General features: G+C 45.4%; 1 protein-coding gene across 1 annotated transcript in view; it reads left to right on the plus strand.

Moving 5' to 3' along the window:
* The window catches only part of LOC134927294 (macrophage mannose receptor 1-like), a 407906-nt gene that overhangs the window by 270633 nt on the left and 110029 nt on the right, over window positions 1-27244 (plus strand). Inside the window, exons 19-21 of the mRNA XM_063921539.1 lie at window positions 6366-6466; window positions 7827-7969; window positions 26665-26779. Coding sequence (XP_063777609.1) covers window positions 6366-6466; window positions 7827-7969; window positions 26665-26779 — 359 coding nt within the window. The remainder of the gene's footprint in view (window positions 1-6365; window positions 6467-7826; window positions 7970-26664; window positions 26780-27244) is intronic.

The raw sequence follows: 27244 nt of genomic DNA on the forward strand, positions 1-27244 counted from the left end.
GTGTAGTGTATACAACCACCTATATGCCCGCACACTCCCATAACACTCCTGAAGACGAACCATCTCCATGCATCTGCTTAGCCACCTCCTAGTCATTGCCCGGGAACGTGCATCACTTTTTCACGATTCCGTGCAGCTCGATTGCAGCAACTAAACCTCCTAGTGATACTCTGTGGACCCCTTCATTCAAAGTAAAGCATTCATTACCTCTAATACCAAGAAATAAAGACACGGAGACTTGAATTTGGCAGAAAATTGCTAGCTATTTGTTGTACCCTAAACATTAGCAAACCTGTAAATTGAAAATTTTGTTCACATGCCGATTCAGCCGGCATATGGTGGCAGAAAAAAGAACGGCTCTATTGAACTGACGCTAACCTTAAAAACGTTAAACTTCAAAACTATCCTAATTTAAATACAAACTATAAAATCGGTAATAGGTGCCCAACTCAACCCCTACGGTGACTACCCACCCTGATGGGTGATGCCGCTGCCCCCGGACGGGTGGTCGAGCGGCCTTAAAAGTCGATGGAGGTGAGTGCACCTAAACCACACCAAACTGTAAATCACTACAGCTAACAAGACAAACTACAACCTGCCGTTCTTTTCCGCCAACAAAAATAGCCAACGATAAAAACAGCCAACAATTCAACGCCAAGGTACTCCGTGCCAGAACCTCTACCAACAGGGCGGGAGGGCGGGAAGGCAATTCAGCAGCAAGAGAGACCAAGCTGGCCTAGCATTTCCTATATATATTAACCCTCCCCCTTTTCCAAAGGCTGTACTTTCCTCACAGCTAGGTCCACCCCTCACAGGATGTTTAACTCTTTCCATTCCTATGCAGTCATTTCTCTCTCCATCTTTGTGCATATACTCTGTGTAACGCATGCGCTGCAGGAGCTTTGTTAGGGAATTTGGTGTATGTGCAGTGAAAAAAAAATCATTCAACTTTGTGAACATCAGCATTGCATGTGGCTCTCTATCAGGTCCATAGCAACCTGCTAAGGCGGTGGAACATCAGGATAATAAGTCAGTAGTACATTATGGCCCTCATGCCGAGTTGATCGCTCGTTAGCTGCTTTTAGCAGCATTGCAAACGCTAGGCCGCCGCCCTCTGGGAGTGTGTCTTAGCTTAGCAGAAGTGCAAATAAAAGATTAGCAGAATTGCCACTAAAAAATTTCATGCAGTTTCTGAGTAGCTCCAGACCTACTCTTAGATTGCGATCACCTCAGTCCGTTTAGTTCCTGGTTTGATGTCACAAACACGCCCTGCGTTTGGCCAGCCACTCCCCCGTTTCTCCAGCCACTCCTGCGTTTTTGCCTGACACGCCTGCGTTTTTTAGCACACTCCCGGAAAACGGTCAGTTTCCGCCCAGAAACACTCACTTCCTGTCAATCACTAACCGATCAGCAGAGCGACTGAAAAGCGTTGCTCGCCCCTGTGTAAAATTGCATAGTTTCATGTGAAATTACTTGGGGCGTGCGTCCTGCGGCCCATACGCATGCGCTGAATCGCCCTTTCTTAGCCTGATCGCTAATCTGCTAAAAACTGCAGCGAGCGATCAACTCGAAATGACAACCTATGGGCCTTATTCAGATTTGCATGCAAACAAGATGGTTTATGTACAAATCCAAAGTTTGGGGGTCTGCACAGCCCCCCCACCCTTAGCAGCAGCATGATTGACATGCTGTGGCATTTTGGAGGGAGGAGCTGGGTTGGTAACCAGGTCCATTTTACAAAATGGCTTGTTCCCTCTCTTTTGTAGGCAGGGGTGTAGCGAGGGTGGCTCTGGTGGAGCACAAGCTCCGGGTGCTGGAAAAGTTAGAGGGCGTGCTGCCGTATGACTCTCCCCTCTCTTCACCCGCTAAACCACATGCCACTTTACAGACAGCCACAGGGCAGTAGCAAAAGAAGCAGACTGGCGCACACTGACTCAGACTCAGAGACTAGGTGGGGAACAGGGCAGGTCAGAGGTGACAACAGGAGACACTGACAGCTAGCACATGCTGGATCTCTGCCGCACTCTTTACATGTCTCATAGTCTGCTTGTAACTGTGAAGCAGGGTTAAGTCTGTCCTGCTACACCACTCTCTGCAGCACCTCTTTCTGCCCCGGCTGCTGCAGCGCCTCTCTCTGTCCAAGCTGTTGCATCACCTCTTTATGCCCCAGCTGCTGCAGCACCTCTCTCTATGTCCCGGCTGCTGCAGCATCAATCCCTGCCATGGCTGTTGCAGCACCGCTCTCTGCTCCGGCTGCTACAGCACCTCTCCGTGTTGTGTAACAAGTATAAGGGGCTCTACTGTGTTGTGCAACATATAAAAGGGGCTCTACGGTGTGGCATAAAGTGTATAAGAGGGGTACTACTGTGCGGTGTAATGTGAATATCAGACAGAACTGTGCTGTGTAATCTCAATTGGTACTATTCTGTGGCCATGCCCCTTCCGCATGAAGCCACACTCTTATATTTTTAGGAGTCCCTATGTTAATCATAGGGGCGCCAAAGGAAACGTTCACCCTGAGCTCCACAAAGTCTAGAACCGGCCCTGCCACCAATTTACGATTTTTTAATATTTCTTCTTTTCAAATGTAACATTCACCCAATTTAGTAAAGGGGAGGGGGTGCCGAAACATACCCTTGCTCCGGGCACCATGGCACTTAGCTACACCTCTGTTTGTAGGCATGCCACGCCCAGGGTCTGTGCTGTTGTATTAAGACTTGCTGGTCCTGGCTGACCGGTTCTGATGACCAATCTGAGTAATATTCAGCGCAGACTGGCTGAGTGTGTTGGCAGAGTGTTGCGGTGTCGGATAGGGATTTTAGTCCACACAGCGGCACTTAACCAGGATGATTGGTTTATTCAGATAACAGAGATAACAGCTTGTAGTATATAGAAGATGTACTGCAGCAGCAGGCCAGTGGCGCACCCAGGGGGGGTTTCCGAGTACCCAGAAACCCCCCTCCACTAAAAAAAAAAAAAAAAAATTTTTTTTTTTTTTTTTTTAGCTGCATGAGTATTATTAATGACTGTCTAGCGTCCTCTGCAGCCTGCTGTTTTCCTGGTGGCACTTGCAAGTGCAATAAAAGTTTACTTTATTTTAATTATAGTACATATATATCCATGTGCCTACATATATACATACATACATACATACATACATATAAACACACACACACACACATATGATATATATATATGCATGTGTATATATATGTGTACTGTATGTGTGTGTAAATATATATATATATATATATGTATGCATGTTTAATATGCTATGTATATGTGTATATGGGTTCACTACGATCTCCCGGCGGCTGGCCTCCCGGCGACCAGCATACCGGCGCCGGGAGGCCGGCCGCCGGCTTACCAACAGTGTGGCGAGCGCAAATGAGCCCCTTGCGGGCTCGCTGCGCTCGCCATGCTACGCGCACCACACTATTCTATTCTCCCTCCAGGGGGGTCGTGGACCCCCACGAGGGAGAATAAGTGTCGGTATGCCGGCGGTCAGGCTCCCGGCGCCGGTATGCTGGTCGCCGGGAGCCCGACCGCCGGCATACTGAAGACTACCCGTGTATATGTATGTGTGTGTGTATGTATGTATATATATATATATATATATATATATGTGTGTGTAGATATATGTATATATATATATATATGTGTAGATATATATATATATATATATATACACACAAACACACTAGTTTTACGGACCCAGCAGATACTGGGTCACCTCAGTCCCCACCCCCGTGATTGGCTCCGCCCAGTTCTGGAAACCCCCCCATGCAAATCCTGCGTTTGCCACTGGCAGGAACTCACAGTATACATGTGAAGCAGTACAGCTGTGACACAGCGACTTAACACACATAGGATGCGCCTGCAGGGTAGATAAGGTCACACACTGAGGAGAGCAGAATGTCTCTCCCAGGAAGAACTCTCTCAGACTGTGCACTAAGCACCTCCTCCTGCACTGAGCTAACACTAGGAGGGAAAACACTAGAGCAGGGAAGCTGCCTCTAGTGCTGGGAACGGAGACAGACCACAGAGTGATCCACTGTCTAACACTGCAACCAGCGCAGGAATAGATGGATGGTCACGATGGTGATCCATCTTCGGATGCAGCACTCGGATTGCAGATACTGGCAGGAGGCATTTATTTCCTACAAATGCCTTCTGCTGCATTTGTTTCCCTGCAGCTGTGCAATACTGTGCAAATCAGAATCAGGCTGTATGTTAGGTAAGGAGAGCCTGTGACACATGTTGGTTCATCTGCAGTAGAGATGGACAATGCCAGGATGGCATTGTATTAATACATTTTCCCTCCATTGTTAACAGTCTTACCATAGCATTCAACCATTATTTGGAAGCCATTTGATGGTTGAGCCATCAATGGTACACAGGTTTGCATTCGTAGATAAGAAAATCAGTTTACGCATTTATTCAATAACAGAAGGGAAAGATCAGAATAAACCACAGGTAAAGGATGAAAGCTACAGTATATCAACTATTACTTACAAATAATCAAATAGAGAAACACTCAGCATCAATGGCTATGAAACATCGTATTCTGATGGCCACAGAGCCGGATTAAGGGGGGAGCCCAGGGGACACATTACCCTGGGCCCCCCAGATTTAAGGGCCCCCCGTGCCTTCCATCAAGCACTGGTAGTTTTTATTTTAGGAAGTTCATTCATTGGTGGCAGTGGTGCAAACTTTCCCCTCTCTGCAGACAAATTTTGTGTTTCAGAGACGGAGACAGCCTTGTCTCCGTCTCTGCACCCAGCGGGGCCACCCACAGGCACTTACGAACTGCCGTGAATGAATTGGCTGCTCCTCACTGAGAGCTCTGCCTCTGATCAGCTGAGCTCTCTGCCTCTCGAACACACAGTGGAGGGAGCTGCTGAGCATGTGCAGCAGCAGCAGCTCCTCCTATGTGTAACTCACATGGACTCCGGCAGAATCTCCTCCTCTTCTCCTCTGTTCAGTTGGTTAGTGGTGTGTGTGTATATATATGTTGTAGGTGTGTAGTGTGTGTATATGTTGGTGTGTGTATGTATGCATGCATGCTGTGTGTGTGTGTGTGTGTGTGTGTGTGTGTGTATATGTGTATGTATGTATGTATGCATGCTGTGTGTGTGTGTGTGTGTGTGTGTGTGTGTGTGTGTGTGTGTGTGTATATATATATATATGTTGGTGTATAGTGTGTGTGTGTATATATTGTTGGTGTGTAGTGTGTATGTTGTTGGTGTGTAGTGTGTGTATGTATAGTGTGTGTGTGTATATATTGTTGGTGTGTAGTGTGTATGTTGTTGGTGTGTAGTGTGTGTATGCATAGTGTGTGTATGTATGCATTGTGTGTGTGTGTGTGTGTGTGTGTGTGTGTGTGTGTGTGTGTGTGTATGCTGTGTGGTATGTATGTATGTATGCTGCTTGTGAGTGTTTATGAATGCTATGTGTGTGTTGTGTGTGTGTATGTATGCTAATTTTCTATTTAATAAAATGTGCTATCCTTCGTTTCTGCCTCCAACAGCTTTCTGCTCACTTTTATCAATTATCAACCTCCCCTTCCTACAGTATATACACTATATTTAGCCCTCAGGGGCCCCCCTTGTCTAAAGTACCCCGGGCCCCCTGGAGCCTTGATCCGGCCCTGGATGGCCATATCTACTATGCAGTCACCACTATACTATATGCCCCCAAACTTGGCAACTCTGAGTGATTCTGAGCCCTGGTTCAGGTTTTCCCACCAGGCTCATATCTGAAAATGAGGAAAAATGTAATCTTCCCGGCACCGGATCTTGTAACTTTTGAATTCAATAACAGTCCCTCCCTCGTGGTTCAGACGAGATTTCTTACAGGACGCCGGAGGGTCAGGGTGTGGGCTGTGGACTGCAGTGACTGTGATTACGAAAACGCACAGCAGCGATCGGGTCTGAATGACCCCCAATATTGGTGAACAATATTGTGAACTGTGAGGTGGTCAAAATTGACTGGAAATTAATGTTATTGAGGTTAATAATACTCTAGGAACAAAAACAGGCCCAAATTTTATGATTTTAGCTGTGTTCATAAATTGTTTTGGGGAAAAAAACAGAAACAGAATCAAAACCAAAACACATGAGGACTGAGGGCGGTTTTGGCAAAACCAAAACATTGGGGTCAGCGCACAACTCTAATTGAGATACAAATTTCCACTCTCCTACTTTAATGGACTTCACTGGGTCGCAACTGTGCCTTCTTCTGCATTACCATGTTGCTCTGCGTCACAAACTTTACCTTTGTATATATGGTTGTAAAATGGGAAACACATACAGTACATGAAACCTATAGATTGTATAAGAACCATACTATTTATTTCTCATTAGGTGGATGGACAATTCTCCTATGGACTTTGTTGGATGGGCGAGAAATGAACCCAACTTTGCCAATAATGATGAGAACTGTGTTGTGATGTATAGAGACTTGGGTATGTGTTATACATATATATAGCACCTTCCCAGGAATGTAGATGTATTGATGCCATTTAATATTAACTTATTTTTGTGGGTTCGTCCAAGCCAGCTATCTCTCTGATGTCCATGGGTGTAATATAGGCAAAATAGGCAAATTAATGACTTGATATGCTGCAATATTTCTATGTGGTTTTCTATGGAGGAATTCAGTTTCACTGCAGCTCAATAAGCTATTTGTGTGGATTTGCCCTTTTCATCCTTAACTCTAGTACAGAGGTTCTCCGTTCGTTCTCAAGTACCACTAGCAGGACATGTTTTGTAGATTTCTTTAATTGTGCACAAGTGGGTTGCTAAAAGGGGGTACCCACATAAAGATTTTTGCTTAATTTCTTAGCATTCTGACTAGATTGTTTAGAAATTAAGCACACATTTCTTCGTGTGTATCCCCCAAAGCGATAGCCACGCATCGCTATTGCCGGCTCTAGATTGGCCTGCATGCATGCAAAAACTAGTCAGATTGCTTAGCACAAAACTTGAAATTGCTCATGTGTACAGGAATCAGCGATGGCGATTGACATCACCCACCACTCCCCTGCCTCTGCCTGATGGCTTTTTTTTTTTGCTTAGCACAAATCGCTCAGCACAGATCACTCAGCACACATCGCTACGTGTGTATGAGTGATCTTGACAAGAGATACCGCCTATGCTAAATCGCTCAGCACACATCTCTTGCAGAAATCTGTCCGTGTGTACCCCCCTTAAATCAGTAATTATCCTACCTGCTTCCATAAACACAAATATTATAAACATGACCTATTGGGAAAACGTGAGGGTTGAGGTTGAGAATTATTTCTCTAGGAACTTCCTTAAAAGGTGATGAAGCCTCAATAAATGTAGCGTTTATTTACACATTTGTGCTATGAATGATCAGGGAAACATTGGGATGTTATTCTGCCAAATGACCCTTTTTCTCTGTATTAAATTAGTCCTGTGGTGAGAAAAAGAAAGCAGAGTGCCATATAACAGTGCCACCTAGTGGGTTATTATCACAAAGATCTGTGGCTTACAGTATGTTTAACTGAAGATTTTGAAAAGATTACTCCAGTGTTAGTCCCAAAGTAACGTACTAATGCATTTTGTTGTGGCGAAACGCAGAACTCAGAATACGTTGTGGATTATTTCACAGCAAAAAGCGCTAGTTACGCTACATTGGGACTATACTGGGATGATCTTTCCAAAGTCCTCAGCTTACTTAAGATATCAAATATTTGTTCAGCTTTAACTGATTCTAGTACAATGCAATTTTTATTTGACTCCAATAAGATTGTGTAATTCATCTTTACTAATAATCTATTTCCATATTTTCCATTAAAGGATATTGGTATGATACAAACTGTGGAGATCCAAATGCAATTATCTGTGAAAGAAAAACCAGTTCCATTAATGTAACATTTGCGCCAACTCTACCTGCACCGGAAGGCGGATGCCCAGCAGACTGGCTTTCATTTGGAAAACAGGTAATTTTCTTCATCACTACAATTACTATTTTGTGTAATGTAGCTAATAGGATATAGTCATTTGGGGTTGTATATACTAAGGAGTTTAATAGTGCGTGTAGCTGTAAAATGTGGGTATTTGCTCCTTACCATTTATTGCATACTTACTGAATGCATCTAATCCGTCACTTACTGTACCCCACGTCGAACCTCATTTTTCCATTTTACAGTATGACTTTGTAGTAGAAGTTTATTTGGTTACCAGCCTTTGTACAGACATGTATAATAATGGCCATTTTCAGCTACTGGAGAACAGTACACATTGATGTAATTTGTAATGACCACTTACTATCCGAAAGCTGAATTTACTGATCTGAATTTATTATGGTTACTGTAAATAATGTCTGTCAGGTGTCCTGCTCCTACTTGTTCTCTTTCACTGATTACTTCATAATTCCTAAGACTTTTGTCTTATAATATTAATAACACAACATTCCCAGGTTTAAACCCTTCCCACCTATAGCTCTGCCATAACTTTTAACCACTCTCTCACCATCTCCCGCCTGGATTACTGCCAAACGGCGTTTTCTCTCGCTCATCTTTCCCCACTTCCGTCCATTCTATGGGGTATATGCAATTGTGGTCGAATTCCCGAAATTGTCGAATTTCGGGTCATTTTCGACCAAAAAAAAAAATTCCCCTATGCAATCCAGTGCTTTCCGACCAAAAAACGGACTTTCAAAATTCGACTTTTTGAAATTCGAATTTTTGCAAATTCGACTTTTCTGCAATGATACAAGTGCTGCAATTCGACCAAAGCATATTCAATTCAAGTTTTGAAATTCGACAGCAGTGCTTTTAGACAGCAAATTCATCATTTTCAATCCGCCACACTTTGGAGGGTGAAAACAAATAAAAAAATTTTAAACATGTTTTTTTTGGTGTGTTTTTTTTTTGGGAATAGCAGATCTATTTATATTAGAAGGGATTAGGTACTTTTTTTTTTTTTTTGGGAGGCACAAATATTATTTATATATTTTTTAAAATATTATTATTATTATTATTATTATTTTTTTTATGCTGGAAGGGTAAAATCATAAAAAAAAATGGCGTGGGGTCCCCCCTCCAAAGCATAACCAGCCTCGGGCTCATTGAGCTGGTCCTGGTTCTAAAAATGCGGGGAAAAAATTGACAGGGGATCCCCCGTATTTTTAAAACCAGCACCGGGCTCTGCGCCTGGTGCTGGTGCCAAAAATACGGGGGACAAAAAGAGTAGGGGTCCCCCGTATTTTTAACACCAGCATCGGGCTCCACTAGCTGGATAGATAATGCCACAGCCGGGGGTCACTTTTATGCCGTGCCCTGCGGCCGTGGCATTAAATATCCAACTAGTCACCCCTGGCCGGGGTACCCTGGGGGAGTGGGGACCCCTTCAATCAAGGGGTCCCCCCCCCCCAGCCACCCAAGGGCCAGGGGTGAAGCCCGAGGCTGTCCCCCCCCATCCAATGGGCTGCGGATGGGGGGGCTGATAGCCTTTGTGATAATAAAAAGATATTGTTTTTTCCATTAGTACTACAAGTCCCAGCAAGCCTCCCCCGCAAGCTGGTACTTGGAGAACCACAAGTACCAGCATGCGGGAGAAAAACGGGCCCGCTGGTACCTGTAGTACTACTGGGAAAAAAATACCCAAATAAAAACAGGACACACACACCGTCGACAGTAAAACTTTATTTCATACGTCGACACACACATACTTACCTATGTTCACACGCCGACATCGGTCCTCTTCTCCATGTAGAATCCACGGATACCTGTAAAGAAAAGTTCAAAATACTCACCTCAACCATGGTCCAGAGATAAATCCACGGACTTGGCAAAATAAGAAAACGCAAATACCCGCACCAAAAACGGACTGAAAGGGGTCCCATGCTGACACATGGGACACCTTTCCACGAATGAGACCTGTCAGTGACAGCTGTCACTGACAGGTCTCTAAGCCAATCAGGAAGCGCAACTTCGTTGCGCTCACCTGATTGGCTGAGCGCTGTCTGCACTGTGACAGCGCATCGCACAGCTCCCTCCATTATATTCAATGGTGGGAACTTAGCGGCTAGCGGTGAGGTCACCCGCCGGTCAGCGGCTGACCGGCGGGTGACCCCACCGCTACCCGCAAAGTTCCCACCATTGAAAGTAATGGAGCGGCTTTGCGATGCGCTGTCACAGTACAGACAGCGGACAGCCAATCAGGTGAGCGCCACGGAAGTAGCGCTTCCTGATTGGCTGAAGGGACGTCAGTGACAGGAGTCACGTGATGTCCCGGCATTCGGGAGAAAGGGGTCTTATGTGAAAACATTGGACCCCTTTCTAGTCCGGTATGGATCGGTGTTCGGTTTGTTTTTTTGCCAAGAACGTGGATTTACCTCTGGACGTGGATGTACCTCTGGACGCTGGAAGGTGAGTATAATTTTTTCACAGGTACCCTCGGATCGTCGGCGACCGTGGCAGTCGGCGTGTCAACATAGGTAAGTATGTGTGTGTCGGCAGTATGTAATAAAGTTGTACAAGTCACGGTGTCTGTGTCCTGTTTTTATTTGGGTATTTTTTTTCCAGTAGTACTACAGGTACCAGCGGGCCCGTTTTTCTCCCGCATGCTGGTACTTGTGGTTCTCCAAGTACCAGCTTGCGGGGGAGGCTTGCTGGGACTTGTAGTACTAATGGAAAAAACAATATCTTTTTATTATCACAAAGGCTATCAGCCCCCCCATCCGCAGCCCATTGGATGGGGGGGGACAGCCTCGGGCTTCACCCCTGGCCCTTGGGTGGCTAGTTGGATATTTAATGCCACGGCCGCAGGGCACGGCATAAAAGTGACCCCCGGCTGTGGCATTATCTGTCCAGCTAGTGGAGCCCGATGCTGGTGTTAAAAATACGGGGGACCCCTACTCTTTTTGTCCCCCGTATTTTTGGCACCAGCATCAGGCGCAGAGCCCGGTGCTGGTTTTAAAAATACGGGGGATCCCTGGCCAATTTTTCCCCTGCATTTTTAGAACCAGGACCAGCTCAAAGAGCCCGAGGCTGGTTATGCTTTGGAGGGGGGACCCCACGCCATTTTTTTTTCGGGTTTTTCACGTTTTTTCCCGTTTTTTAAAATCGCGGCAAAATCCGCCAAATCGGCCGATTTTCGCCCGCGATTCTGGCGAATCCGTTTTTCATTGAATATGGTGAATCCCGGCAGGCACCTGCCGGGATTCACCTGGCGAATTTGGTCGAATTAAAAAACGGCGATAATTGCCGCGAATTCGACCGCAATTGCATATACCCCTATATGTCAGGGTAATATTTTTATTTGCCACCACTCTGTTACTGTTTCCCAGCTCTGCCAGTCTTTGCAACGACTCCTTATTCTCTACAGAGAAATTCACACTCATCCTACTCACCTGTAATATCTCAGCCCCTCCTCCATCCAAGACAACTCATCTAGTGTAGCTGTATACTCTCCCTTCCACCATCTCCTTACTTCCAATATCAGGCACTTCAACTCCATGCTGATAACCACATCACACTACTGAATCCAAGGGCTATATTTACTGAGCGATGAGTTGGGGTTCTCCATTGGATTTCCACCAATTTCGCAATCCATTGATTTACTAAAGGCAAACAGAAGACAATCCAATGGAACGTCCGACTCCTTATTGATGAATGTTTTTAACAGTACAATTCTAGAAATCCCAGAGTTACTATGTAAGGTTAGAAAAATCTTCTTAAATCAGCCCCAAGACTCTGAGACTGGTATTGAATATTAGAAGGGACAAATGGCGTGGGGGTTCCTTCTGTCTTCTTGTCTCCTCCCACCTCGTCCAGTTGTGCGTCCTTATGTATTGCCACCTGCATGTGCCTTATGACACTGGTTATATACTTTACCTATTACGCTGTGTGCATATTATAATGCTTCTTTTGTTTTCAGTACTCTACCTGTTGGGTCATACACTTTTGTTACAATACAGTGCTACAGATTTTTATGGCACTTTATAAACAATGGATATACATAACATGTGTCACAATATGTACAAATGTTTTTTCCACAATTATTTCCTTTCCTGTCTTCAAAATAAACGAAGCAGTAATTCAGAGGAAGTCATTTATAGGAGCACAGTTAAAAATATACATTAATACAACTTGCATGAATTTACAAATGTGTAAACACACACGCCTATCTTAAAATGACGCCAAATAAACTGATTGGCATGCTACAGTGTGCGATACACCGCTCCAAGCGTCCTGCTACAGACTTTATCACATTATACAGTATGTGCCTTATTCTCATCACTAATGCAACAAAAGTACAATGCACGGGTACACTGACTACTGACCTTGGGTACATAGACAAGATACTGTGTACCGATATGAGTGACTCGCGACAATGCCTAGGTTCATTACGCTTAAGATGTGACTTTATACCAATTCCTGTGGGGCAAAAGTACTAATCTAGAGTCCCTGGAACAATTGTTAGCAGCTTTGTGTGCAGCTACAATGTGAATTAGAGGCAAAATTCTGGAAAAATTACACTCCCTACCCATGATGGAGTGTCTAAACTGCACCAATCATATCAATCCATATGGCGCAAGAATGCTTGGTGCATGACGGCACATATGCACCTGAGGCCTGCACATGGTCTGAGATAGTACTGTAACCCAATCATTCACAAACACAACTGCTTACTCTAAGTGCCAGGGTGTGAATTTAATAAGTGATGAATTGAGCCTTTATGTTAAACAATATCTGTATAAATAAACAGACATGTGTGTATTACATTAAATAGCACAACACTAACTGGAATGATTACTAATATAAGAAGTCACCCTGGATTTCTCATACGTCCTAGAGGATGCTGGGGTCACATCAAGAACCATGGGGTATAGACGGGATCCGCAGGAGACATGGGCACTTTAAGACTTTCAAAGGGTGTGAACTGGTTCCTCCCTCTATGCCCCTCCTACAGACTCCAGTTTAGAATCTCTGCCCAGTGAGACTGGATGCACTCTGAGGAGCTCTACTGAGTTTCTCTGAAAAAGACTTATGTTAGGTTTTTTATTTTCAGGGAGTACTGCTGGCAACAGTCTCCCTGCTTCGTGGGACTTAGGGGAGAGAAGTCAGACCTACTTCTGTGAGTTTAAAGGCTCTGCTTCTTTGGCTACAGGACACCATTAGCTCCTGAGGGTCTGATCGCTAGGTACGCCTAGATGCTCGTTCCCAGAACCCGCCGTCACCCCCCTTGCAGAGCCAGAAGTCAGAAGACAGGTGAGTAGAAGAAGAAAAGAAGACTTCAGTGACGGCTCCTGAGGTACCGCAGCGCTCGCATGCTGCGCGTCATGCTCCTACACACAACGGCACTACAGGGCGCGGGGGAGGGGGGGGCACCCTGGGCAGCATATATGACCTCTATAAGTAACTGGCAAGAGCGAACATAGTGCCAGGGCAATGTCCGGACCCCCGCCAGTATAAAAATGTATTTGAAAAGAGCGGGTCTGAAGTGCGCCATTACGGGGGCGGAGTTTAGCCCTCACAGCACACAGCCCGACGCCATTTTCTCTACACAAGGCTGCAGAGATGCTGGTCCTTCCTCACACTGCTGCATAAGTATCAGGATGAAAAACGGGGGTGGGGGGGGCACTGTTATTTTGGTGCATTATATGTTAATTATAAAAGCGCTGCAGGTCTGGGGCATTTTCAGTAGTGATGAGCGCCGGAAATTTTTCGGGTTTTGTGTTTTGGTTTTGGGTTCGGTTCCGCGGCCGTGTTTTGGGTTCGAACGCGTTTTGGCAAAACCTCACCGAATTTTTTTTGTCGGATTCGGGTGTGTTTTGGATTCGGGTGTTTTTTTTTCAAAAAACCCTCAAAAACAGCTTAAATCATAGAATTTGGGGGTCATTTTGATCCCAAAGTATTATTAACCTCAATAACCATAATTTCCACTCATTTTCAGTCTATTCTGAACACCTCACACCTCACAATATTATTTTTAGTCCTAAAATTTGCACCGAGGTCGCTGGATGGCTAAGCTAAGCGACCCAAGTGGCCGACACAAACACCTGGCCCATCTAGGAGTGGCACTGCAGTGTCACGCAGGATGGCCCTTCCAAAAAACACTCCCCAAACAGCACATGACGCAAAGAAAAAAAGAGGCGCAATGAGGTAGCTGTGTGAGTAAGCTAAGCGACCCTAGTGGCCGACACAAACACCTGGCCCATCTAGGAGTGGCACTGCAGTGTCACGCAGGATGGCCCTTCCAAAAAACACCCCCCAAACAGCACATGACGCAAAGAAAAATGAAAGAAAAAAGAGGTGCAAGATGGAATTGTCCTTGGGCCCTCCCACCCACCCTTATGTTGTATAAACAGGACATGCACACTTTAACCAACCCATCATTTCAGTGACAGGGTCTGCCACACGACTGTGACTGAAGTGACGGGTTGGTTTGGACCCCCACCAAAAAAGAAGCAATTAATCTCTCCTTGCACAAACTGGCTCTACAGAGGCAAGATGTCCACCTCATCATCATCCTCCGATATATCACCGTGTACATCCTCCTCCTCACAGATTATCAATTCGTCCCCACTGGAATCCACCATCTCAGCTACCTGTGTACTACTTTGTGGAGGCAATTGCTGCTGGTCAATGTCTCCACGGAGGAATTGATTATAATTAATTTTAATGAACATCATCTTCTCCACATTTTCTGGATGTAACCTCGTACGCCGATTGCTGACAAGGTGAGCGGCGGCACTAAACACTCTTTCGGAGTACACACTTGTGGGAGGGCAACTTAGGTAGAATAAAGCCAGTTTGTGCAAGGGCCTCCAAATTGCCTCTTTTTCCTGCCAGTATAAGTACGGACTGTCTGACGTGCCTACTTGGATGCGGTCACTCATATAATCCTCCACCATTCTTTCAATGGGGAGAGAATCATATGCAGTGACAGTAGACGACATGTCCGTAATCGTTGTCAGGTCCTTCAGTCCGGACCAGATGTCAGCATCAGCAGTCGCTCCAGACTGCCCTGCATCACCGCCAGCGGGTGGGCTCGGAATTCTGAGCCTTTTCCTCGCACCCCCAGTTGCGGGAGAATGTGAAGGAGGAGATGTTGACAGGTCGCGTTCCGCTTGACTTGACAATTTTGTCACCAGCAGTTCTTTGAACCCCAGCAGACTTGTGTCTGCCGGAAAGAGAGATCCAAGGTAGGTTTTAAATCTAGGATCGAGCACGGTGGCCAAAATGTAGTGCTCTGATTTCAACAGATTGACCACCCGTGAATCCTTGTTAAGCGAATTAAGGGCTCCATCCACAAGTCCCACATGCCTAGCGGAATCGCTCTGTGTTAGCTCCTCCTTCAATGTCTCCAGCTTCTTCTGCAAAAGCCTGATGAGGGGAATGACCTGACTCAGGCTGGCAGTGTCTGAACTGACTTCACGTGTGGCAAGTTCAAAAGGTTGCAGAACCTTGCACAACGTTGAAATCATTCTCCACTGCGCTTGAGACAGGTGCATTCCACCTCCTATATCGTGCTCAGTTGTATAGGCTTGAATGGCCTTTTGCTGCTCCTCCAACCTCTGAAGCATATAGAGGGTTGAATTCCACCTCGTTACCACTTCTTGCTTCAGATGATGGCAGGGCAGGTTCAGGCGTTTTTGGTGGTGCTCCAGTCTTCTGTACGTGGTGCCTGTACGCCGAAAGTGTCCCGCAATTCTTCTGGCCACCGACAGCATCTCTTGCACGCCCCTCTCGTTTTTTAAATAATTCTGCACCACCAAATTCAAGGTATGTGCAAAACATGGGACGTGCTGGAATTTGCCCATATTTAATGCACACACAATATTGCTGGCGTTGTCCGATGCCACAAATCCACAGGAGAGTCCAATTGGGGTAAGCCATTCCGCGATGATCTTCCTCAGTTGCCGTAAGAGGTTTTTAGCTGTGTGCGTATTCTGGAAAGCGGTGATACAAAGCGTAGCCTGCCTAGGAAAGAGTTGGCGTTTGCGAGATGCTGCTACTGGTGCCGCCGCTGCTGTTCTTGCGGCGGGAGTCCATACATCTACCCAGTGGGCTGTCACAGTCATATAGTCCTGAGCCTTCCCTGCTCCACTTGTCCACATGTCCGTGGTTAAGTGGACATTGGGTACAACTGCATTTTTTAGGACACTGGTGAGTCTTTTTCTGAGGTCTGTGTACATTTTCGGTATCGCCTGCCTAGAGAAATGGAACCTAGATGGTATTTGGTACCGGGGACACAGTACCTCCAACAAGTCTCTAGTTGCCTCTGCAGTAATGATGGATACCGGAACCACGTTTCTCACCGCCCAGGATGCCAAGGCCTCAGTTATCTGCTTTGCAGCAGGATGACTGCTGTGATATTTCATCTTCCTCGCAAAGGACTGTTGGACAGTCAATTGCTTGGTGGAAGTAGTAAAAGTGGGCTTACGAGTACGACTTCCCCTCTGGGATGACCATCGACTCCCAGCAGCAACAACAGCAGCGCCAGCAGCAGTAGGCGTTACACGCAAGGATGCATCGGAGGAATCCCAGGCAGGAGAGGACTCGTCATAATTGCCAGTGACATGGCCTGCAGGACTATTGGCATTCCTGGGGAAGGAGGAAATTGACACTGAGGGAGTTGGTGGGGTGGTTTGCGTGAGCTTGGTTACAAGAGGAAGGGATTTACTGGTCAGTGGACTGCTTCCACTGTCGCCCAAAGTTTTTGAACTTGTCACTGACTTATGATGAATGCGCTGCAGGTGACGTATAAGGGAGGATGTTCCGAGGTGGTTAACGTCCTTACCCCTACTTATTACAGCTTGACAAAGGCAACACACGGCTTGACAAATGTTGTCCGCATTTCTGTTGAAATACTTCCACACCGAAGAGCTGATTTTTTTTGGTATTTTCACCAGGCATGTCAATGGCCCTATTCCTCCCACGGACAACAGGTGTCTCCCCGGGTGCCTGACTTAAACAAACCACCTCACCATCAGAATCCTCCTGGTCAATTTCCTCCCCAGCGCCAGCAACACCCATATCCTCCTCATCCTGGTGTACTTCAACACTGACATCTTCAATCTGACTATCAGGAACTGGACTGCGGGTGCTCCTTCCAGCACTTGCAGGGGGCGTGCAAATGGTGGAAGGCGCATGCTCTTCACGTCCAGTGTTGGGAAGGTCAGGCATCGCAAACGACACAATTGGAGTCCTTTTTTTACTGATATTTGGTGTTTTGTATTTTACATGCTCTGTACTATGACATTGGGCATCGGCCTTGGCAGACGACGTTGCTGGCATTTCATCGTCTCGGCCATGACTAGTGGCAGCAGCTTCAGCACGAGGTGGAAGTCGATCTTGATCTTTCCCTATTTTTGGAACCTCAACATTTTTGTTCTCCATATTTTAATAGGCACAACTAAAAGGCACCTCAGGTAAACAATGGAGATGGATGGATACTAGTATACTTATGGATGACGAGCGACTGCCGACACAGAGGTAGCTACAGCCGTGGACTACCGTACTGTGTCTGCTGCTAATATAGACTGGATGATAATGAGATAAAATTAAAATATATATATATATCACACTAGTACTGCAGCCGGACAGGTATATATTATGTAATGACGGACCTGCTGGACACTGTCTGTCAGCACTGCAGACTCCTAAAGTAAGCTACTAGTATCAAGAAGATAGAAAAAAAAAAAACCACGGGTAGGTGGTATACAATTATGGATGGACGAGCGACTGCCGACACAGAGGTAGCTACAGCCGTGGACTACCGTACTGTGTCTGCTGCTAATATAGACTGGATGATAATGAAATAAAATTAAAATATATATATATCACACTAGTACTGCAGCCGGACAGGTATATATTATGTAATGACGGATCTGCTGGACACTGTCTGCAGAATGCGTTTATAAAAACACCACACGACGAGTGTTTAACTTTTTCAGGCAGACAATCACAATATACTGGTGGTCAGTGGTCACTGGTCAGTCACACTGGCAGTGGCACTCTGGCAGCAAAAGTGTGCACTGTACTTAAAATATGTACTCCTGCTATAACTGCTCCCCAGTCTCCCCCACAATTAAGCTGTGTGAGCAGTGAGCACTCAGCACAGTCAGATAATGATATACAGTATTACATATGATGCAGCACACTGGGCTGAGCACAGATATGGTATGTGACTGTGTCACACTGTGTATCGTTTTTTTTCAGGCAGAGAACGGATTAATTAAACTGGTGGTGGTCACTGGTCACACTATCAGCAAGTAGTACTCCGTCCTAAGCAGACAATCACAATATACTGGTGGTCAGTGTGGTCACTGGTCAGTCACACTGGTAGTGTGGCACTCTGGCAGCAAAAGTGTGCACTGTACTTAAAATATATTATTTATGTACTCCTGCTATAACTGCTCCCCAGTCTCCCCCACAATTAAGCTGTGTGAGCAGTGAGCACTCAGCACAGTCAGATATACAGTATTACATATGATGCAGCACACTGGGCTGAGCACAGATATGGTATGTGACTGTGTCACACTGTGTATCGTTTTTTTTCAGGCAGAGAACGGATTAATTAAACTGGTGGTCAATGGTCACTGGTCACACTATCAGCAAGTAGTAGTACTCCAGTCCTAATATGCTCCCCAAAATTAGTAAATAGTGTCTCTAACTCTCTACTCTCTTCTCTATAAACGGAGAGGACGCCAGCCACGTCCTCTCCCTATCAATCTCAATGCACGTGTGAAAATGGCGGCGACGCGCGGCTCCTTATATAGAATCCGAGTCTCGCGATAGAATACAAGCCTCGCGAGAATCCGACAGCGGGATGATGACGTTCGGGCGCGCTCGGGTTAGCCAAGCAAGGCGGGAAGATCCGAGTCTGCCTCGGATCCGTGTAAAAAGGCTGAAGTTCGGGGGGGTTCGGATTCCGAGGAACCGAACCCGCTCATCACTAATTTTCAGTGGTTCTAGAAGTTCCGATATTGGTCAAGCACAAAGCTCCCACCAAATCAGGAGAGTAACCCGCACCGAGATATCTTAATTGTAGTTTATGTCACAAAGTTGGGGTACCTTACCATACTTCTCTGTTTCAACCCTGGTTTTGGGATTTCACATATGTATATATGAAACAGAAGGATTAAGGCTCACAAGGTGCTACCACCTGGTTTGGACAAGGATACAAAATCAAATCCCCATAGAGAGGGGAAAGGACAGAGAAACCAGGTACGATTTGAGGTGCACTCAACCCAACTAAAGTTTTAATGTATTTATTTTCAAAACTGTGTATCCTCCCTATAATACCAAATAAAGGCTTAAATACTCGTTAATACTTGAAATTATTATTGCGTATGGGACTTAAATATGTCCTTTATTAATAATAGAGCAAAATATTAAAATCCAAAGAGAAGGAAAGAAAATATTAAATGTGAAAGAAATAGAACAAAATGTGAATAAAGATTTAAAAAAGGCTAATGTGTTATTCCCTTCATGTATTCCTTTAGAATTATTTCAAATGTACAGAAATATGCATATATTCATGCAGCACTGTACCAGTGCTAAAAGAAAGAAAAACCTATGTTTTCCGTATAATTTGGAGCTTAGATTATATACAGTACCTCAGGGAGAGATATGTTGTCTCTTGCCTTCGAGTTACAAGCTATTATGTAAGGTTGTAACTGATGTTCAAATATTGCAACAATGAATCTCTATAACACGCACTGTGAATGTGATGACTCATTCCTTGGTCTTATGGTTTAAAGTAGATGAAACAATGTTGCTAAGTACATGACTCATACACTAAATCCAAAACATCACATGGTACAAATACCCTTGCGGTGTTACATATGTTGCCTAATCACAGAGAGAACTGTTAGAAGATACGTCTAGCAATAACAGCATTTGTTAGGTCACATGCAGCTATATAAATTGATATCTTATATGCAATGATGGCTCTGGATACTAGGCTGCCCTTTTACACTGTATTAAATTAAATATACTGAATGAGTCATGGCAGTAATTAGTACCTGTGGATCATATTATTGGTACATATAGATAGAATACATTAGTATTTCCTATATAGTAGAAATGCACAATAATTCGTAATTAAGCTGCACTGTAATAAATTATATCAGATCAGTGTCACACAGCAGCACATTATACCCACTGCTCATGCTTATTGTGTATCGTTTTTTTATATAGCTCACAATTATCTGGTATATATACAGGGTAGATAACACTGCTTATTATTGCATTATCTATGTATATATTAGTAGTACCTACATAAAAATAATTAATTGATATTTCCTGTATAGGATAAATGCACAATGATTAATTATTAAGCTATACTATGTTGAATTGTATTAGATCAATGTTACTTAGCAGCACTTTATACCTACTCCCCGTGCTTATTATGTATCATTTTTTTAATGCTCAGAATTAGCAGGTAGGTATGCAGGGTAGATAAAACTGCTTATTATTGCATAATCTGTGTATATAGATATTTAATATACAATATAAATTAGCAGTAATTAATTATCGTACCACACAGAATTAAATTGTGCTTGTGCTGGACATGTAAATAGCCCTTAGAAATCACTGATCATATTTAAATATATGCAGCCTTGTTGCACTTCATACAGATATCAAGAGACACTGCCCCTGTATATAGATTGACAGGAGGGGAAAGTTTGTGTGTGTGTATGTAGCGCTGTGTGTTATTAATATGCAATCGTAGATTATTAGAATGTTTGCACTAAACGATTACTAAGCACAGAAATCACATAACATCCACGAAGTGTCTGAGGAGGAAATCACGTAGTTCTCTTAGTATCTAATGTAATTCCCTGGCTGTCTCTCATGTACTGTAAATCCCTAAGAGATCATGATCCACTGTGCCTATATGTATTGTTAATAAATGTAAGAAGGCTGCGTTGAACAGTTCCTCTGTGACTTAAGCATATTGAGCTCCTAACGGCATATGTTGATTACCAAATGCATATAATGTATCATTAGCATATTTGAATATTTTTTGTGATTTGGGAACACATAGCAAAAAGCCTATGCGCATTTCACTCCATAATTGAGCTTCCTCAGGGCACTATAGTAAAAAAAATTTCAGTGGTGTTTCAGACCGGGATTGAGCGCTGGGGTGTGAGCTGGCAATAACTCCCTCTGTGTCCCTCTGACAGGCTTTACTGTGGGTCTGTCCCCTATAGGCCCAGTGTATCTGTGTGTGTTGGGTGCACGTGTGTCGGCATGTCTGAGGCGGAGTGCTCTTGCCAGGAGGAGACTATGTTAGGGACACAAACGGCTGTGGGTGTGACCCTGTCGGCACCGCCGACACCTGATTGGGTGAATGTTTTGGGTGCTTTGAATGCTAATGTGGCTCTGATAAATAAGAGATTGGATAAATCTGAGTCTCAGAACCAGGCATGGAAGAAATCCGTAGAGGATGTGTTGTTACAAGTCCAGACCCCCTCGGGGTCACAAAAACGTTCATTTACCCAGCTGGCAGACACGGATACCGTCACGGACACTGACTCAAGTGTCGACTATAGTGATGCCAGATTAGATCCAAAGCTGGCAAAGAGCATTCAGTACATGATTGTGGCAATAAAAGACGTATTACATATCACTGAGGACCCTACTGTTCCTGATACTAGGGTCTGTATGTATAAGGGAAAGAAACTTGAGGTAACGTTTCCTCCCTCTCATGAACTGAACACGCTTTGTGAAAAGGTTTGGGAAAATCCTGACAAAAAGTTTCAGATTCCCAAAAGGATTCCAGTGGCGTATCCGTTTCCCTCTGGGGATAGGGAAAAATGGGAGTCACCCCCCATTGTGGACAAAGCTCTATCATGGCTGTCCAAAAAGGTGGCTCTTCCGTCCCCTGACACGGCAGCCCTAAAGGATCTTGCGGATCGTAGGCAGGAAAATACATTGAAATCCATTTATGTCACCACGGGTACGCTACTCAGACCAGCCATTGCATCTGCGTGGGTGAGTAGTGCTATTGAAAAATGGGCAGATAACTTGTCATCTGAAATAGATACCCTGGATAGGGATAGCATTCTTTTGACACTAGGTTATATCAGGGACGCTGCAGTCTACCTAAAGGAAGCTGCAAGGGATATTGGCCTCTTGGGATCAAGGGCCAATGCCATGGCAGTCTCAGCTAGGAGAGCATTGTGGATTCATCAATGGAATGCTGATGCTGACTCTAAGAAAGTTATGGAGTCTCTACCGTATAAAGGTGGTGTATTGTTTGGTGACGGCCTTGCTGATTTGGTATCTACGGCTACCGCGGGTAAGTCATAATTTTTACCTTATGTGCCTGCACCACAAAATAAGGCACACTACTATCAGATGCAGTCCTTTCGGACCAATAAAATACAGAAAAGGCCGAGGGTCTTCCTTCCTTGCTACTAGAGGAAAGGGAAAAGGTAAACGATCACCGGCCGTGGCCGGTTCCCAGGAGCAGAAGTCCTCCCCGGCTTCTGCCAAATCCACCGCATGACGCTGGGGCTGCTCTGCGGGAGTCCGCACCGGTGGGGGCACGTCTAAAGCTCTTCAGTCAGTTCTGGGCTCGTTCGGCCCTGGACCCATGGGTTTTAGAAATAGTGTCCCAGGGGTACAAACTGGAGTTTCAAGACGTTCCCTCTCACCGATTTTTAAAATCGGCCTTACCAGCTTCTCTTCCGGACAGGGAGGTGGTATGCGCCGCAATACAAAAATTGTGTCACAATCAAGTCATTGTCAGGGTTCCCCCGTCGCAACAGGGAGAAGGCTTTTATTCGAGCCTGTTCGTGGTCCCGAAGCCAGACGGCTCAGTCAGACCAATCCTGAACCTCAAATCCCTCAATTTCTACCTAAGAAAATTCAAATTCAAGATGGAATCTCTCCGGGCAGTGATCTCCAGTCTGGAGGAGGGGGATTTTATGGTGTCGGTAGACAGAAAGGATGCCTACTTACAGTACATGTTCCCATTTATCCTCCACATCAGGCTTACCTGAGGTTTGCAGTTCAGGATTGTCATTACCAATTTCAGACGTTGCCGTTTGGTCTGTCCACGGCTCCGAGGATTTTCACCAAAGTAATGGCCGAAATGATGGTTCTCCTGTTCAAACAAGGAGTCACAATTATCTCGTACTTGGACGATCTCCTGATAAAGGCGAGATCCAGGGACCAATTACTGCAGAACATTACGCTCTCCCTGACAATTCTGCAGCAACTTGGTTGGCTCCTAAACTTGCCAAATCACAGTTGGTTCCGACGAGACAGCTGTAGTTTTTGGGAATGATTCTGGACACAGAATTACAGAGAGTTTTTCTTCCAGTGGAAAAGGCTCTGGAAATTCAGAAACTGGTCAAACAAATTCTGAAACCAGCAAAAGTATTGATCCATCAATGCACTCGGTTGCTGGGGAAGATGGTGGCGGCCTACAAGGCCATTCAGTTTGGCAGATTCCATGCCAGAGTGTTTCAGTGGGACCTGTTGGACAAGTGGTCCGGGTCCCATCTGCACATGCACTGAAGGATAATCCTGTCTTCCAAGACCAGAATCTCACTCCTGTGGTGGCTGCACACCTCTCACCTCCTAGAGGGATGCAGGTTCGGGATCCAGGACTGGTTCTTAGTGACCATGGATGCGAGTCTCCGAGGATGGGGGGCAGTCACACAGGTGGAAACTTCCAGGGAAGATGGTCAAGCCAGGAAATTTGTCTACACATAAACGTTCTGGAGTTAAGGGCCATTTACAACGCCCTTTTGCAAGCGAAACATCTTCGCAATCGGCCCGTCTTGATTCAGTCGGACAACATAACAGCAGTAGCGTACATAAACCGCCAGGGCGGAACAAAGAGCAGAGCGGCAATGGCAGAGGCCACAAAGGTTCTCTGCTGGGCGGAAAGGCATACAAGCGCTCTGTCAGTGATCTTCATTCCAGGAGTGGACAACTAGGAAGCAGACTTCCTCAGCAGACACGATCTCCATCCAGGAGAGTGGGGTCTTCTTCAAGAGGTCTTTGCAGAAGTGACAAGTCTTTGGGGAATTCCTCAAATAGACATGATGGCGTCTCGCCTCAACAAGAAACTTCAGAGATATTGTTCCAGATCGAGAGACCCTCAAGCAATAGCAGTGGACGCCCTAGTGACACCGTGGGTGTTTCAGTAGGTATATGTGTTTCCTCCGCTTCCACTCGTTCCAAAAGTAATAAAGATCATAAGAAGAACAAAGGTTCAAGCGATCCTCATTGTTCCAGACTGGCCAAGGAGGGCTTGGTATTCAGGTCTTTAGGAATTACTTATAGGAGATCCCTGGCCTCTTCCTGTGAGGGAGGATCTCTTACAGCAGGGGCCGTGCGTGTTCCAAGACTTACCGCGACTTCGTTTGACGGCTTGGCGGTTGAACGCCGGATCCTAGCCCGAAAGGGTTTTCCCAAGGAAGTCATCCCCACTCTTATGCAGGCCAGGAAAGGAGTAACGTCTAAACATTACCACCGTATTTGGAAAAAATACGTGTCTTGGTGTGAATCCAGGAAGGCTCCTACGGCAGAATTTCAGTTAGGACATTTTCTCCATTTTCTACAAGCTGGTGTGGATGCAGGCCTAAAGTTGGGCTCAGTTAAAGTACAAATTTCGGCCTTATCGGTTTTCTTCCAAAAACAATTGGCCTCCCTTCCAGAAGTTCAGACTTTTGTGAAAGGTGTGTTGCACATCCAACCTCCCTTTGTGCCCCCAGTGGTGTTGCAATTCCTTCAATCTCATTGGTTTGAACCTTTACAGAAGGTAGAGTTGAAATTCCTCACTTGGAAAGTGGTCATGCTGTTGGCCTTGGCATCCACAAGGCGGGTGTCTGAATTAGCGGCCTTGTCTCACAAGAGCCCTTATTTGATCTTCCATGAAGATAGAGCAGAGTTGAGGACTTGTCAGCAATTTCTGCCGAAAGTGGTCTCGTCGTTCCACTTGAACCAACCTATTGTGGTGCCAGTGGCTACTGACGCCTTGCTGGAATCGAAGTCTCTCGATGTAGTCAGAGCTTTGAAAATTTATGTCGCCAGAACGGCTCAGTTTAGGAAAACGGAGGCTCTGTTTGTCCTGTATGCTCACAAAAAGATTGGGGCTCCTGCTTCCAAGCAGACTATTGCGCGCTGGATCTGTCATACGATTGAGCATGCTCATTCTACGGCTGGATTGCCGTCACCGAAATCGGTGAAGGCCCATCCTACCAAAAAGGTGGGCTCGTCCTGGGCGGCTGCCCGGGGGGTCTCGGCATTACAACTTTGCCGAGCAGCTACTTGGTCGGGTTCAAACACCTTTACGAAGTTCTACAAGTTTCATACCCTGGCTGATGAGGACCTCATGTTTGGTCAATCGGTGATGCAAAGTCATCCGCACTCTCCCGCCCGTTCTAGTGCTTTGGCATAACCCCATGGTTCTTGATGTGACCCCAGCATCCTCTAGGACGTATGAGAAAATAGGATTTTAATACCTACCGGTAAATCCTTTTCTCTTAGTCCATAGAGGATGCTGGGCGCCCGTCCCAGTGCGTACTGTATCTGCAGTTTTTTGTTACATTTCAACACATGTTGTGTTACGTTTTTAGTCAGCCTGTTGCTGACTTTGTTCATGCCGTTGACTTGCTTTATGTTGAATGCCATGTTGTACGGCGTGCTTGAGGTGTGAGCTGGTATGTATCTCACCTTAGTTTAACAATCAATCCTTTTCCTCAAAATGTCCGTCTCCCTGGGCACAGTTCTATAACTGGAGTCTGGAGGAGGGGCATAGAGGGAGGAGCCAGTTCACACCCTTTGAAAGTCTTAAAGTGCCCATGTCTCCTGCGGATCCCGTCTATACCCCATGGTTCTTGATGTGACCCCAGCATCCTCTACGGACTAAGATAAAAGTTTTTACCGGTAGGTATTAAAATCCTATTTTCTATGACGTGGCATCTAATATCCATATCACTTACATTAGGGAGTGTATGACCTTATACTGTATATTAACATTACTTTTGTACAATAAATAATAATATTAAGCACCATAAGGGTCTATGTGATAACTGAAGCATGCAGAATATAGGTGCTGTGACCTGTATCAAGCAATAAGATATGCATTAGTCTGAAAGGGGGTGCACACATAGAGATGTGTGCTTAAATTCTAAGCAATCTGACTAGATTGCTTAGAAAAGTAGCACACATCTCTCTGTGTGTATGCCCCATAGCGATAGCGATGCGCGGCCCCTGCGTGACGCTAACGCTGACTCTAGATTGGCCTGCATGCAGGCACAATCTAGTTAGATCGCTCACTTCAACGCTGGGTGAAATGAGCGCCCCCCCCTCTCCGCTCAGCACACATCATGCTGAGTGCTGAGCGGGGGGAGGGATGTGTGCTGACCGTTCTGTGCTAGATCGCTCAGCACACCTCTCTCCGTGTGCACCCCCCTTGACTGTACTGGACTACAATAATACGTTACCATATTGAACTTGCACAATGATATTAAATGAGCCCCAATATTGTTCTTTGACACCTCTTGAAATAAATTACAAATTTTAACTGTATTTCATTTTACACGAGCAGTATTTCAGTTGTATCCTGTTCATGTGATATCTAAACAGACAGTGACCATTCAGATATCATAGGACAGAGAACTGTAATTGAATAGTGTATTATCTATCTCAAGTGTTATAGAATATTTGGAAAAGAAGAAGATGAAGTGGTTGGATGGACACAAGCAAGAGCTGCGTGTCAGTCATTAAAAGGAAATTTGGCCAGCATACACGACAACCTGGTACAAGGTAAGTAATTTAATATTACTTTATTCTGGTTATTAGCACCCAGTGGCGTCACAAGGGGGGGTGCGGCCTGCTCCCGGGTGTCACCCGCCGAGGGGTGACACCAAAATGCCAGCTCCTGCTCAGTGACAGGAGCCGAGTGCTGCACTGTTACATTATGTGCAGCACTCGGCTTCTGTCACTATGTAGGAGCCGCCACTAGAGAAACACAGCACTTTGCGGGAGGCAGACCGCACCTCCCGAACCCCCCAAGTGACGGAAAACGGGGTTGGAACATGAAGCCCTGCCCCTCCCGCGACGCCACGCCCACTTTTGGGAAGCCCCACCCCTTTTCTGCCGGTGTGGCACCGGGTGTTAACAATGTAAGTGACACCCCTGTTAGCACCTAAATTAATTTTTGGTGTAAGACAGCAATGAGTCAGCTATTCATTGGCAAATGTGAGAGGTAGACCAGTTGCCCAGAAACCC

This window comes from Pseudophryne corroboree, chromosome 5 (assembly GCF_028390025.1).
Source record: "Pseudophryne corroboree isolate aPseCor3 chromosome 5, aPseCor3.hap2, whole genome shotgun sequence".
Taxonomy (NCBI): domain Eukaryota; kingdom Metazoa; phylum Chordata; class Amphibia; order Anura; family Myobatrachidae; genus Pseudophryne; species Pseudophryne corroboree.